The 15,163-nt window shown below is 59.4% G+C and overlaps 1 protein-coding gene across 1 annotated transcript in view; it reads left to right on the top strand.

Annotated features, from left to right (window-relative positions):
• The first annotated feature begins 1,027 nt into the window (after positions 1-1,027).
• LOC130263356 (spectrin beta chain, non-erythrocytic 4-like) overlaps positions 1,028-15,163 on the top strand; it is a 38,936-nt gene continuing 24,800 nt past the window's right edge. Inside the window, exons 1-12 of the mRNA XM_056510862.1 lie at positions 1,028-1,252; positions 1,334-1,425; positions 3,309-3,389; positions 3,493-3,608; positions 5,614-5,726; positions 7,309-7,496; positions 9,836-9,953; positions 10,679-10,837; positions 12,670-12,972; positions 13,067-13,217; positions 14,006-14,876; positions 14,960-15,097. Coding sequence (XP_056366837.1) covers positions 1,028-1,252; positions 1,334-1,425; positions 3,309-3,389; positions 3,493-3,608; positions 5,614-5,726; positions 7,309-7,496; positions 9,836-9,953; positions 10,679-10,837; positions 12,670-12,972; positions 13,067-13,217; positions 14,006-14,876; positions 14,960-15,097 — 2,555 coding nt within the window. The remainder of the gene's footprint in view (positions 1,253-1,333; positions 1,426-3,308; positions 3,390-3,492; positions 3,609-5,613; positions 5,727-7,308; positions 7,497-9,835; positions 9,954-10,678; positions 10,838-12,669; positions 12,973-13,066; positions 13,218-14,005; positions 14,877-14,959; positions 15,098-15,163) is intronic.

Raw genomic sequence — 15,163 nt, 5'->3', positions numbered from 1 at the left:
ACCATTACCGCCATTGCCGTGACCCCTGGGTGTCCCCATGTCCCCTTGGTGACCCCTGGGTGACCCCTGGGTGTCCCCCCTAAACCCTTGGTGACCCCTGGGTGTCCCCTGTGACCCCTTGGTGACCCCTCAGTGTCCCCCTGTCCCCTTGGTGATCCCTTGGTGTCCCCATGTCCCCTTGGTGACCCCTCGGTGACCCCTTGGTGACCCCTGGGTGACCCCTTGGTGTCCCCATGTCCCCTTGGTGACCTCTTGGTGACCCCTGGGTGACCACTTGGTGTCCCCATGACCCCTTGGTGGCCCCTCAGTGTCCCCGTGACCCCTTGGCGACCCCTCAGTGTCCCCATGTCCCCTTGGTGACCCCCGGTGTCCCCCATGACCCCTTGGTGACCCCTCGGTGACCCCTCAGTGTCCCCATGACCCCTTGGTGACAGTGTCCCCTGTGACCCCTTGGTGACCCCTGGGTGACCCCTGGGTGTCCCCTGTGACCTCTTGGTGTCCCCTGGGTATCCCCTGTGACCCCTTGATGACCCCTTGGTGACCCCTGGGTGTCCCCCTGTCCCATTGGTGATCCCTTGGTGTCCCCTTGGTGACCCTGCCGTGACCCCTTGGTGACCCCTGGGTGTCCCTATGTCCCCCCGGTGACCCCTCAGTGACCTCTTGGTGTCCCCATGACCCCTTGGTGACCCCCTCAGTGTCCCCGGTGACCCCTTGGTGACCCCCTGGTGTCTCCTTGGTGACCCCTGGGTGTCCCCCGTGAACCCTTGGTGACCCCTTGGTGTCCCTGCTGTCCCCTTGGTGATCCCTCGGTGTCCCCTTGGTGACCCCTTGGTGACCCCTTGGTGACCCCTTGGAGACCTCTGGATGTCCCCTGTGACCCCTTGGTGACCCCTCGGTGAATCCTGTGACCACTTGGTGACCCATGGGTGACCCCTTGGTGAACCCTCGGTGTCCCCGTGTCCCCTTGGTGACCCCTTGGTGATCCCTGGGTGACCCCCTGGTGTCCCCATGACCCCTTGGTGTCCCCATGTCCCCCCGGTGTCCCCCCGGTGACGCCGCGCTGTCCCCGCGCCCGCAGCCGCGCCCCACGCGGGGCCGCATGCGCATCCACTCGCTGGAGAACGTGGACAAGGCGCTGCAGTTCCTCAAGGAGCAGCGCGTGCACCTGGAGAACGTCGGCTCGCACGACATCGTGGACGGCAACCACCGCCTGACGCTGGGGCTCATCTGGACCATCATCCTGCGCTTCCAGGTGCCGCCGGCGCCGCCCCGGGCCGGCCCCCGCCCGCCCCGGCCGCGGCCACGGCCGGCCACTGACCGCTGCCCCCCCCAGATCCAGGTCATCAAGATCAAGACCGAGGACAACCGCGAGACGCGCTCGGCCAAGGACGCGCTGCTGCTCTGGTGCCAGATGAAGACGGCGGGGTGAGGGCGGGGGGAGCGGTGATGGCCAGTGGTGACCAGTGGTGACCAGTGGTGACCAGTGGTGGCATCTGGGGACCATTGGTGGCCAATGGTGTCCAGTGCTGGTCACTGGAGGGCCAAGGACGCGCTGCTGCTCTGGTGCCAGATGAAGACGGCGGGGTGAGGGAGGGGGCGGCGGTGATGGCCAGTGGTGACCAGTGGTGACCAGTGGTGACCGGTGGTGACCACTGGTGGCATCTGGTGGCCATTGGTGGCCAACGGTGTCCAGTGCTGGTCACTGGAGGGCCAAGGACGCGCTGCTGCTCTGGTGCCAGATGAAGACAGCGGGGTGAGGGCGGGGCCAGCGGTGATGGCCAGTGGTGACCAGTGGGGACCAATGGTGACCAGTGGGGACCAATGGTGACCAAAGGTGACCACTGGTGGTCAGTGGAGGGCCAAGGACGCGCTGCTGCTCTGGTGCCAGATGAAGACGGTGGGGTGAGGGCGGGGGGGAGCCATGATGACCAGTAGTGACCATTGGTGACCAGTGGTGACCAGTGATGACCAGTGGTGACCGGTGGTGACCAGTGGTGACCGTTGGTGGCCAATGGTGAGCACTGGTGACCACCGGTGATCACTGGTAGCACTTCTTGACCATTGGTGACCAGTGGTGATCGATGGTGACCATTGGTGACCAGTGATGACCAGTGGTGACCACTCGTGACCAGTGGGGACCAGTGGTGACCAATGGTGGCCAATGGTGACCAATGGTGGTCAGTGGAGGGCCAAGGACGCGCTGCTGCTCTGGTGCCAGATGAAGACGGCGGGGTGAGGGCGGGGGGCGGCGGTGATGACCAGTGGTGACCAGTGGGGGCCAGTGATGACCAGTGGTGACCAGTGGTGACCAGTGGTGACCAATGGTGATCAATGGTGACCATTGGCAACAGCTGGTGACCACTGGTGACATCTGGTGACCGTTGGTGGCCACTGGCGATCACTGGTAACACTTCGTGACCATTGGTGACCAGTGGTGATCAATGGGGACCAGTGGTGACCAGTGGTTACCAGTGGTGACCATTGGCAACCGCTGGTGACCACTGGTGACATCTGGTGACCAATGGTGACCACTGGTGATCACCAGTGCTGACCACAGTGCATCACTGCTGACCACTGCTGATCCCTGCTGACCCCTGCTGACCATTGCTGACCCCTGCTGGCCATTACTGATCCCTGTTGACCCCTACTGACCCCTGATGACCCTGATAACCCCTGATAACCCCTGATGACCCTTGATGACCCCGATGACCCCTGCTGACCATTGCTGACCACAGCTGACTCCTGCTGACCACTACTGACCCCTGCTGACCATTGTTGACCACAGCTGACCCCTGCTGACCACAGCTGACCCCTGCTGACCATTACTGACCCCTGCTGACCACTGCTGACCCCTGCTGACCATTGCTGACCCCTGCTGACCATTGCTGACCCCTGCTGGCCACTACTGACCACTGCTGACCCCTGCTGGCCACTACTGACCCCTGCTGACCCCTGCTGATTCCTGCTGACCATTACTGACCCCTGCTGGCCATTATTGACCACTGCTGACCATTACTGACCCCTGCTGGCCATTACTGACCCCTGCTGGCCACTACTGACCCCTGCTGACCCCTGCTGATCCCTGCTGACCATTACTGACCCCTGCTGGCCATTATTGACCACTGCTGACCATTACTGATCCCTACTGACCACTGCTGACCATTGCTGACCCCTGCTGACCATTGCTGACCCCTGCTGGCCACTACTGACCATTACTGACCCCTACTGACCATTACTGATCCCTACTGACCACTGCTGACCATTACTGACCACTGCTGACCCCCGCTGACCCCTTCTGTCCCCCACAGCTACCCCGAGGTCAACATCCAGAACTTCACCACCAGCTGGAGGGACGGCCTGGCCTTCAACGCCCTCATCCACCGGCACCGGTCAGCGCGGGGTGGACACCGGGAGTGACCCCCCGGACATCGGGGTCAGCTTTGGGTGGGGGGGTCTGGGGGGCTCGAGGTGACCGTGTCCACCCCGTGCCAGGCCGGACCTGATCGACTTCCACAAGCTGACCAAGTCCAACGCCACCTACAACCTGCAGCAGGCGTTCAACACGGCCGAGCAGCACCTGGGGCTCAGCAAGCTGCTGGACCCCGAGGGTACGAACAGACGGACAGAGGGACGGACGGACAGAGGGACAGATGGGCAGAGGGACAGAGGGACGGACAGACGGATGGACATGTGTCCGTGTGTCCAGCTGGCTGTGTGTCCGTGTGCCCATCTGTCCATCTGTCCATCTGTACTTGTGTCCATCTGTCCCTCTGTCCATGTATCCCTCTGTCCATATGTCCCTCTGTCCATCTGTCCATGTGTCTGTGTGTCTGTGTGTCCGTGCATCTGTGTGGCCATTTGTCTGTGTGTCCATGTGTCCATTTGTCCATGTGTCCAGCTGTCCAGGTGTCTGTGTGTCCATGTGTCCGTGTGTCCATGTGTCCATCTGTCCATGTGTCCATCTGTCCATGTGTGTGTCCATCTGTCCATGTGTCTGTGTGCCTGTGTGGCCATCTGTCCATCTGTCCATGTGTCCATCTCTCTGCCTGTCCATCACTCCATCATCTATCCATCTCTGTGTCCATCAGTCCAACTGTCCATCTGTCCATCATCTGTCCGTCTGTCCATGTGTCCATCTGTCCATCTGTCCATCTCTCCAGTCACATGGCATCTCCACCTCCAAACACTCGTTTTATTTTAATTTTTGCCTGCTCGTGTTTTTATTTTGAGTGGGGTCAATCTCGGGTGGGACCAGTGCGGTGGCGTGTGAGTGACCATCCCTGGTGGAAGTGACCATCCCTGGTGGGAGTGACCACTCCTGGTTGTGGTGACCATTCCTGGTGGGAGTGACCATCCCTGGTGGGAGTGACCATCCCTGGTGGAAGTGACCATCCCTGGTGGGAGTGACCACTCCTGGTTGTGGTGACCATCCCTGGTGGGAGTGACCATCCCTGGTGGAAGTGACCATCCCTGGTGGGAGTGACCATCCCTGGTGGGAGTGACCACTCCTGGTTGTGGTGACCATTCCTGGTGGGAGTGACCATCCCTGGTGGGAGTGGCCATTCCTGGTGGGAGTGACCATCCCTGGTGGGAGTGGCCATCCATCCCTGGTGGGAGTGACCATCCCTGGTGGGAGTGACCATCTCTGGTGGGAGTGACCATTCCTGTTGGGAGTGACCATTCCTGGTGGGAGTGACCAGCCCTGGTTGTGGTGACCATCCCTGGTGGGAGTGACCATCCATTCCTGGTGGGAGTGACCATCCCTGGTGGGAGTGACCAGCCCTGGTTGTGGTCACCATCCCTGGTGGGAGTGACCATTCCGGGTGTGAGTGACCATCCCTGGTGGGAGTGACCATCCATCCCTGGTGGGAGTGACCATCCATTCCTGGTGGGAGTGACCATTCCTGGTGGGAGTGACCAGCCCTGGTTGTGGTGACCATCCCTGGTGGGAGTGACCGTCAATCCCTGGTTGTGGTGACCATCCCTGGTGAGAGTGACCATCCCTGGTGGGAGTGACCATCTCTGGTGGGAGTGACCATTCCTGGTGGGAGTGACCATTCCTGGTGTGAGTGACCATTCCTGGTTGTGGTGACCATCCCTGGTGGGAGTGACCATTCCTGGTGGGAGTGACCATTTCTGATGGGAGTGACCATCCCTGGTGGGAGTGACCATTCCTGGTTGTGGTGACCATCCCTGGTGGGAGTGACCATCCATCCCTGGTGGGAGTGACCATCCCTGGTGGGAGTGACCATCCCATCCCTGTTTGTGGTGACCATCCCTGGTGGGAGTGACCATTTCTGGTGGGAGTGGCCATCCCTGGTGTGAGTGACCATCCCTGGTTGTGGTGACCATTTCTGGTGGGAGTGACCATTCCAGGTGTCAGTGACCATCTCTGGTTGTGGTGACCATCCCTGGTGGGAGTGACCATTCCTGGTTGTGGTGACCATTTCTGGTGGGAGTGACCATCCCATCCCTGTTTGTGGTGACCAGTCCTGGTGGGAGTGACCATCCCTGGTTGTGGTGACCATCTCTGGTTGTGGTGACCATCTCTGGTTGTGGTGACCATCCCCGGTGGTCAGTGGCGTGTCCGGGGCGCTGACCCTCTGTCCCCAGATGTGAACATGGAGGACCCTGATGAGAAGTCCATCATCACCTACGTCGTCTCCTTCTACCACTACTTCTCCAAGATGAAGGCGCTGGCCGTGGAGGGGAAGCGCATCGGCAAGGTGGGGCTGGCCACGGCCTGGGGTGTCCGTCTGTCTGTCCACCCCTCTGTCCGTCTGTCTGTCTGTCCCTCTGTCCGTCTCTCTGTCCATCCCTCTGTCCATCCCTCTGTCCTTCTATCCCCTCTGTACGTCTGTCTGTCCACCCCTCTGTCCATCCCTCTGTCCATCCCTCTGTCCATCCCTCTGTCCATCTGTCTGTCCATCCCTCTGTCCATCCCTCTGTCCATCCCTCTGTCCATCCCTCTGTCTGTCCCTCTGTCCATCCTTCTATCCATCCTTCTGTCCATCCTTCTGTCCATCCCTCTGTCCATCCCTCTGTCCATCCCTTTGTCCATCTCTCTGTCCATCCCTCTGTCCACCCCTCTGTCCATCTCTCTGTCCATCCCTCTGTTCATCCTTTGTCCATCCCTCTGTCCATCCCTCTGTCTGTCCCTCTGTCCACCCCTCTGTCCACCCCTCTGTCCATCCCCTCTCTCCGTCTGTCTGTCCATCCTTCTGTCTGTCCCTCTGTCCACCCCTCTGTCCATCTGTCTGTCCATCCCTCTGTCCATCCCTCTGTCCATCCCTCTGTCCCTTGGTGACCAATGGTGACAACTGGTGACCAATAGTGACCACTGATGATCACTGGCAGCGCTTGGTCACCCCTGGTGACCACTGGTGACCAACAGTAATCCCTGGTGACCCCTGGTCACCACTGGTGACCATTGGTGAGCACTGGTGGCACTTAGTGTCCATTGGTGACCAATGGTGATCAATGGTGACCAATGGTGACCAATGGTGACCAATGGTGATCAATGGTAATTCCTGGTGACCCCTGGTGACCCGTGGTAACACTTGGTGACCATTGGTGGCCAATAGTGACCAGTGGTGACCAATGGTGCTCACTGGTCACCACTGGTGACCACAGATGACCCTTGGTGACCCGTGGTAACACTTGATGACCATTGGTGACCAATGGTGACAATTGGCGGTCACCGGTGACACTTGGTGACCACTGGTGACCAATGGTGACCAATGGTAATCCCTCTTGACCCCTGGTGATCAGTGGTAACATTTGGTGACCATTGGTGACCAATGGTGACAATTGGCGATCACTGGTGACAGTTGGTGACCATAGGTGACCAATGGTGACCAGTGGTGACCAATGGTGATCATTGGTGACCAGTGGTGACCAGTGGTGGCACTTGGTGTCCCATGGTGACAACTGGCGACCCTTGGTCACCCTCGGTGACCACTGGTGAGCCTTGGTGACCTCTACTGACCACCAGTGACCACTGGTGACCCTTGGTGTCCCCTGGTGACCCATGGTGACCCCTGCTGACTACTGGTGACCCTTGGTGATCCCTGCTGACCCCTGGTGACCACTGGTCACCCTTGGTGTCCCCTGGTGAGCCTTGGTGACCCCTGCTGACCACTGGTGACCACTGGTGACCCTTGGTGTCCCCTGGTGACCCATGGTGACCCCTGGTGACTCTTGGTGACCAGTGGTGACCAATGGTGATCATTGGTGACCACTGGTGACCCTTGGTGTCCCCTGCTGACCCCTGCTGACCCCTGGTGTCCCTCGGTGGCCGCCCCGCAGGTGCTGGACCAGGTGATGGAGATCGCGGCCATCACGGCGCGCTACGAGGCGCTGGCGGCCGAGCTGCTGGCCTGGATCCGGCACACCATCGCCATCATCGCCAACCAGAAGTTCGCCAACTCGCTGAGCGGCGTCCAGCAGCAGCTCCAGGCCTTCACCGCCTTCTGCACCCTGGAGAAACCCGTCAAGTGAGGAGCCGGGCGGGGCGGGGTGGGGGGAGTCACAGTTCGGCCCAAACTGGGAGGAGTGGGATGTGGTGGTGGGCGTGGTCATGGTCATGGTCATTGTCATGGTCATGGGGGTGGTGGTGGTGGTCATCATGGTGTCCATGGTCATGGTCATGGTCATGGGGGTGGTTAGGACCAGTTCAGTCCAAATTGGGGGCAGTGGGATGTGGTCATGGTCATGGTCATGGTGGTCATGGTGGTGATGGTCATGGTCACGATCATGGTCATGCTGATGGTCACGGTCATGGTCATGGTGGTCATTGGGTCATGGTCATGGTGGTGGTCATGGTGGTGGTCATGGGGGTCATGGTGGTGATGGTCTTGGTCATGGTGGTATTGAGGAGATCCCAGTTCAGCCTAAACTGAGGGGAGTGGGACATGAGGGGTGGTCATGGTCATGGTCATGGTCGTGGTCATGGTGGTCATCGTGGAGGTCATGGTGATGATCACAGTCATGGTCATGCTCATGGTCACGGTGGTCATAGTGGTCATGGGGGTGGTCTTTGTCATGGTCATGGTGGTGATGGTGGCCATAGTCATGGTCATGGTGGTCCTGGTGATGATGATGGTGATGATTGTGGTCATGGTGGTGATGGTAATCATGGTGGTGGTCATGGTGGGGAGCTCCCAGTTCAGCCCAAACTGGGGGGAAGTGGGATGTGGAGGCTGATGGTTGGTAGTGTGGTCATGGTGGTGATGAGGAGCTCCCAGTTCACCCCAAACTGGTGGTGATGGTGGGACCTGGGGGGTGATGATGATGGTGGTGATGAGGAGGCCCCAGTTCAGTCCAAACTGGTGGCAGTGGGACATGAGTGATGTTGGTGGTGATGGTGATGGTGATGGTGAGATCCCAGTTCATCATGGTGATGATGGTTTTCAGGAGGTCCCAGTTCAACCCAAACTGGTGGCAGTGGGAGATGAGAGGTGATGATGATGATGGTGGTAATGGGGAGCTCCCAGTTCATCCCAAACTGGTGGTGATGGTGGGACCTGGAGGGTGGTGGTGATGATGATGATGATGATGATGATGATGATGATGATGATGATGGTGGTAATGGGGAGCTCCCAGTTCACTCCAAACTGGTGGTGATGGTGGGACCTGGAGAGTGATGATGATGATGATGATGATGATGATGATGATGATGATGATAGTGAAGTTCCACCTCATGGTGGTGTTGAGGAGCTCCCAGTTCCCCCCAAACCGGTGTCCGTGTGCCCTGCCTGGTGTCCGTGTGTCCCGCCCTGTGTCTGTGTGCCCCTCCCCGTGTCTGTGTGTCCCTCCCCGTGTCTGTGTGTCCCTCCCCGTGTCCGTGTGTCCTGCCCCGTGTCCGTGTGTCCTGCCCTGTGTCCGTGTGTCCTGCCCTGTGTCCGTGTGTCCCTCCCCGTGTCCGTGTGTCCCTCCCCGTGTCCGTGTGTCCTGCCCCGTGTCCGTGTGTCCTGCCCTGTGTCCGTGTGCCCTGCCCCGTGTCCATGTGTCCCTCCCCGTGTCCGTGTGTCTCGCCCCGTGTCCGTGTGCCCCTCCCCGTGTCCGTGTGCCCCTCCCCGTGTCCGTGTGTCCTGCCCCGTGTTCGTGTGTCCTTCCCCGTGTCCGTGTGTCCCTGCCCCATGTCCGTGTGTCCTGCCTCCTGTCCCTGTGCCCTGCCCTGTGTCCCTGTGCCCCGCCCCATGTCCCTGTGCCCTGCCCCATGTCCGTGTGTCCTTCCCTGTGTCCGTGTGTCCCGCCTCCTGTCCCTGTGCCCCGCCCCGTGTCCCTGTGCCCCGCCCCGTGTCCGTGTGTCCTGCACCGTGTCCGTGTGTCCCTGCCCCATGTCCCTGTGCCTCACCCCGTGTCCGTGTGTCCCGTGTCTGTGTGTCCTGCCCCATGTCCCTGTGCCCTGCCCCATGTCCCTGTGCCTCACCCCGTGTCCGTGTGTCCCTGTATCCCGCCCCATGTCCGTGTGTCCTGCCCCGTGTCCGTGTGTCCCTGCCCCATGTCCCTGTGCCCCGCCCCATGTCCGTGTGTCCCTCCCCGTGTCCGTGTGTCCCTGCCCCATGTCCCTGTGCCCTGCCCCGTGTCCGTGTGTCCCGTGTCTGTGTGTCCTGCCCCGTGTCCCTGTGTCCCGCCCCGTGTCCGTGTGTCCCTCCCCGTGTCCGTGTGTCCCTGTGTCCTGCCCCATGTCCCTGTGTCCCTCCCCGTGTCCGTGTGTCCCTCCCTGTGTCCGTGTGTCCCTGTATCCTGCCCCATGTCCATGTGTCCCTCCCCCTGTCCGCGCTGCCCCATCCGGCACCGCCGGTGACGCTCTCCTCCCCGCTGGCGCCAGGTTCCAGGAGAAGGGCAACCTGGAGGTTCTGCTCTTCACCATCCAGAGCAAACTCCGCGCCACCAACCGCAAGCTCTACGTGCCCAGCGAGGGCAAGAGCATCTCCGACATCAACAAGGTGAGGCCGCGCCCGGGGAGCCGCCGACTGGTTTACCAAAATATGACACCCAAACTCGACTGGGACAACAAAAGACTCTCTAAAAAAAGTTAAAAGTTAAAAAGTTGAAGTTAAAAAGTGTGTGTTTATTCATTAGAGATAATTCTCTAATTCACTTCAAACTCACAGGTGATTTATTTATTTATTGCCAAAGGATTCAAATAAATACGTTTGTAATATATATAGTAGTATAGAATTTGTGATATATATATTTGTAATAACCGCCCCTCCCATCCCCCGCTTCCCATGGTAATTAGCTTGAATAGCCATTAAGCTTCTTCAATTAAGTCTGGGGTCGTTTTCGTGGGGAGGGGTCTTGAAAGGAGGAAGTAAGGCGAGTCTTCCTCACCCTGAACTTTTGACTTTTTCTATCAATGACAATACAAATTATTTCTGGGGATAGTCCAGTTTTCCAAATAATGAGTTTCTGGTTGCATTGTCTATGTTTCAATAGTTTTTTTTTCCCCATTGTGGGCGCAGCTGACCAAACATCAAATGACAGACAATCAATTATTTAATTCCCACATAACTACTCCCTCCTAACTTCTAACTTTTAATTACTTTCAGCTAAGTAAAATCCTAATTTTCTAAAATCAATGTTTCACCACCATCCTGGGGTGGGGGCTTGGGGACATCCAATGGGGGGTTGGGGACCCCGATGACCTCCCCGTGTCCCCTGCCGCCAGGCCTGGAGCTGCCTGGAGAAGGCGGAGCACGAGCGGGAGGTGGCTCTGAGGAACGAGCTGATCCGGCAGGAGAAGCTGGAGCTGCTGGCCCAGCGCTTCGACCACAAGGCCGTCATGAGGGAGACGTGGCTCAACGAGAACCAGCGCCTGGTCTCGCAGGTGGGGCGCGGCCGTGGGGCCGTCCCGGGGTGGGGCTGGGGGTGAGGAGAAGAGTTTTGGGTGGTGGGACCTCGCTGGGGGGGATGGTGGGAACTCACTGGGGTCCTCCTTGACCACTCATGGAGCTGTTGGATGTCCCTGACCAGGGGAGGGTGTGATTGGACCTCCCTGACCAGGGAAAAAGTGGCCAGACCGTCTTGACCTCCTCCATGACCAGGGGAGGGGAGGTTGGACCTCCTTGACCTCCTCCATGACCAGGGTAGTAGTGATGGGATCTCCTTGGGCTTCTCCTTGACCATGGAGGGGTGGCCGGACCTCCTTGACCTCCTCCATGACCAGGGGAGAGCTGGTTGGACCTCCTTGATCTCTTCCTTGACCATGGAGGGGTCTTTGGACCTTCTTGGGCTCCTCATTGACCATGAAGAGATGATTGGACCTCCTTGACCTCCCCCTTGACCTCCCCCTTGACCATGGATGGGTGGCCAGACCTCCTTGACCTCCTCCATGACCAGAGGAGGGGAGGTTGGACCTCCTTGGGCTCCTCCCTGACCATGGAGAGGTGGTTGGACCTCCTTGACCTCATCATTGACCGTGGAGGGCTGGTGGGACCTACTTGACACCAGGAGGAGGGGTGGGACCTCACTGGGTTCCTCCCTGACCATGGAGAGGTGGTTGGATCTCCTTGGGCTTCTCCTTGACCAGCAATGTAGTGGTGGGAACTCCTTGACCATGGAGGGATGGTTGGACCTTCTTGACCTCCTCCTTGACTGGCTGGGGGGGACTTTGGACCTCCTTGGCCTTTTCATTGACTATGGATGGGTGTTGGTACTTCCTTGACCAGGAGAGGAGTGGTGGGGCCTCCACGACCTCCTCCTTGACCATGGAGGAGTCTTTGGACCTCCTTGGGCTCCTCTTTGACCATGGAGAGGTGACTGGATCTCCTTGGGCTTCTCCTTGACCATGGAGAGGTGGTTGGACCTCCTTGACCTCCTCATTGATCATGGAGGACTGGTGGGACCTCCTTGACCCCCTCCTTGACCATGGAGGAGTGGTTGGATCTCACCGGGCTCTTCATTGACCATGAAGAGGTGCCTGGACCTCCTTGACCCCTTCCCTGACCAGGGGAGGGGTGGTTGGACCTCCGTGGGCTCCTCCTTGACCATGAAGAGGTCTTGTGACCTCCATGACCTCCTCCTTGACCAAGCAGTGGAGTGGTGGGACCTCCTTGACCAGAGGAGGGGTCTTTGGACCTCCTTGGGCTTCTCCTTGACCATATAGAGTTGGTTCGACCTCCTTGAATTCTTCATTGACCATGGAGAGGTGGTTGGAACTCCTTGACCTCTTCATTGACCATGGAGAGGTTTTTGGACATCCATGACCTCCTCCTTGACCAGCAGTAGAGTGGTGGGACCTCCTTGACCAGAGGAGGGGTTTTTAGACCTCCTTGGGCTTCTTCTTGACCGTATAGAGTTGGTTGGAGCTCCTTGGGCTCCTCATTGACCATGTAAAGGTGGTTGGACCTCCCTGACCTCTTCATTGACCATGGAGAGGTGGTTGGACCTCCTTGACCAACTCATTGACCATGGAGAGGTGGTTGGACCTCCTTGACCAACTCATTGACCATATAGAGTTGGTTGGACCTCCCTGACCTCTTCATTGACCATGGAGAGGTGGTTCGACCTCCTTGACCAACTCATTGACCATGGGGGGATGGTTGGACCTCCTTGACCTCTTCATTGACCATGGAGAGGTGGTTGGACCTCTTTGACCTCCCCCTTGACCCCCAATGACCTCACCCCACCATCCTCCACCTTCCCCCCCACCAACTCCAGGACAACTTCGGCTACGACCTGCCGGCAGTGGAGGCGGCCATGAAGAAGCACGAGGCCATCGAGGCCGACATCTCCTCGTACCAGGAGCGCATCCAGGTGGTGGTGGAGCTGGCGCTGGAGATGGAGTCCGAGGGCTACTACGACACGCGGCGCATCGGTGCCCAGAAGGACAACATCCTGCGGCAGTGGGCGCTGCTGACCGAGCTGGTGCGCGCCCGCCGCGCCCGCCTGGAGCAGAACCTGGCGCTGCAGAAGATCTTCCAAGAGATGGTCTACATGATCGACTGGATGGAGGAGATGCAGGTAGGCGCCGAGGAGGTTCGGCGATGCCGGCGGCGCGGCGCGATTCCGGTCGACGGCGGTTTCTCGGTTTTTGTTTTTTTTCTCCCCTCTCCAGGTTCTTCTGGTCTCCAAGGATTTGGGGAAGCATCTGCTGGAGGTGGAGGATCTGCTGCAGAAGCACGGGCTGCTGGAGGCCGACATCGCGGCGCAGACCGAGCGCGTCCAGGCGCTCAACGCCGCCGCGCTCAAGTTCTCGGAGCTGGAGGGTAACGGGGGGCACCGGCGTGGGGGGAGGTGAGGGGCCTTGGGCAGGGCTTGGTGGGCTGTGGAAGGGTCAACCAAAGGTCTTGGTGGGCTGTGGAAGGGTCAACCCAAGGTTTTCCTGGAGCATAAACGGGTCAACCAAAGTCTTGGTGGGTCATGGAAGGGTCAACCAAGGTCTTGGTGGGCGATGGAAGAAGAGTCAACCAAGATCTTGGTGGGCCATGGAAAAGTCAATCAAAGTCTTGGTGGGCCATGGAAGGCTCAACTAAAGTTTTGGTGGGTCACAGAAGGGTCAACCAAGATCTTGGTGGGTCATGGAAGGGTTAGTCAAGGTTTTGGTGGACCATGGGCGAGTCAATCAAGGTCTTGGTGGGCCATGGATGGGTCAGCCCAAGGTCTTGGTGGGCCATGGAAGGGTCAACCAAGGTTTTGGTGGGTCATAGAAGGGTCAACCAAGGTCTTGGTGGGCCATGGAAGAGTCAACACAAGGTTTTGGCAGACCATGGGAGGTTCAATTCATTGTCTTGGTGGGCCATGGAAAGGTTGACCCAAGGTTTTGCTGAACCATGGAAAGGTCAACCAAAGGTCTTGGTGGGTCATGGAAGGGTCAACTCAGGGTCTTGGTGGGTCACTTTCAAGAGTCCCCACTGAGCCAACGAGGTCAGAAAAACCCTCTGAGATCTTTGAGTCCAGCTTAAGACCACGCCCAGTCCTTCCTTGGATCCCCCCAGTGACCCCACCACGCCCTGGACACCCCAACCCAACACCCCAACCCCTTCCCTCGCCGCAGGCTACCAACCCTGCGACCCCCAGATCATCTGCAACCGCGTCAACCACGTCCAGACGTGCCTGGAGGAGCTGGAGGAGCTGGCGGCCAAGAGGAGGAAGGAGCTGGAGGATTCCCGCCAGCTCTGGACCTTCTTCCAGGAGATGGAGGAGGCCGAGGCCTGGATCCGAGAGAAGGAGAAGATCCTGGCCGCCAAAACCTGCGGCCGCGACCTCAGCAGCGTCGTCACCTTGACCAACAAGCACAAAACCATGCTGGGTGAGCTGGGCAACCGCCGGGCGCTGCTGCACCAAACCATGAAGAAAGGCGAGAAGATCCTGGCCAAGAAATCCTTCGGCTCCGTGGGCATCCAGGAGAAGATGAGGGAGGTTTGCCTGCGCTGGAAGAAGCTGGAGGAGGTCACCGGCCTCCACCAGCAGCGCCTGGAGGACGCCATGAACTTCTTCCAGTTCAGCGCCGAGACGGACGATTTGGTGGCCTGGCTGCAGGACATGTACCGCATCGTGTCCAGCGACGACTTCGGCCACGACGATTACTCCAGCCAGGCCCTGCTGCGCAAGCACCGCGCCGTGGTGGACGAGGTGGAGAAGCACCGCGGCGCCGTGATGTCGCTGCGGAAGCAGCTGGCGCTGCTGGCCCCCGACCACCGGCAGGGCGTGGACGTGCAGATCCGCGTGGTGGAGGTGGAGCAGCTCTACGGCGAGGTGGCCGAGGTGGCCGTGCTGAGGACGCAGTGGCTGCAGGACGCGCTGGCCGTCTACCGCATGTTCAGCGAGGTGCACGCCTGCGAGGTGTGGGTGGACGAGAAGGAGCAATGGTTGGAGAAGATGGAGGTGCCCGAGGAGCTGGATGAGGTGGAGGTTGTCCAGCACAGGTGGGTGGTGTGGGCGTGGCGTGGCGCCGGACGTTGAGGTGTCCGGCGCGCCGTGGTGGACGTGCCCGTGTCCGTCCGCTCAGGTTTGAGAGTCTGGACCAGGAGATGAACAGCGTCATGGGGCGGATCCTGGACGTCAACCAGGTGGTGCAGCAGCTGCTGGAGGGCGGCCACCCCAGCTCGGACGAGGTGCGGTCCTGCCAGGACCATCTCAACAGCCGGTACGGAGCACAGGTGGACCTTGACCTTCTTGGGGTCTCCTTGGTGGGGACAACCAAACCTGGAGA

Source organism: Oenanthe melanoleuca, chromosome 25 (assembly GCF_029582105.1).
Source record: "Oenanthe melanoleuca isolate GR-GAL-2019-014 chromosome 25, OMel1.0, whole genome shotgun sequence".
Classification (NCBI taxonomy): domain Eukaryota; kingdom Metazoa; phylum Chordata; class Aves; order Passeriformes; family Muscicapidae; genus Oenanthe; species Oenanthe melanoleuca.
The sequence above is the reverse complement of the archived record's forward strand: the minus strand, read 5'-3'. Positions and strand labels throughout refer to the sequence as shown.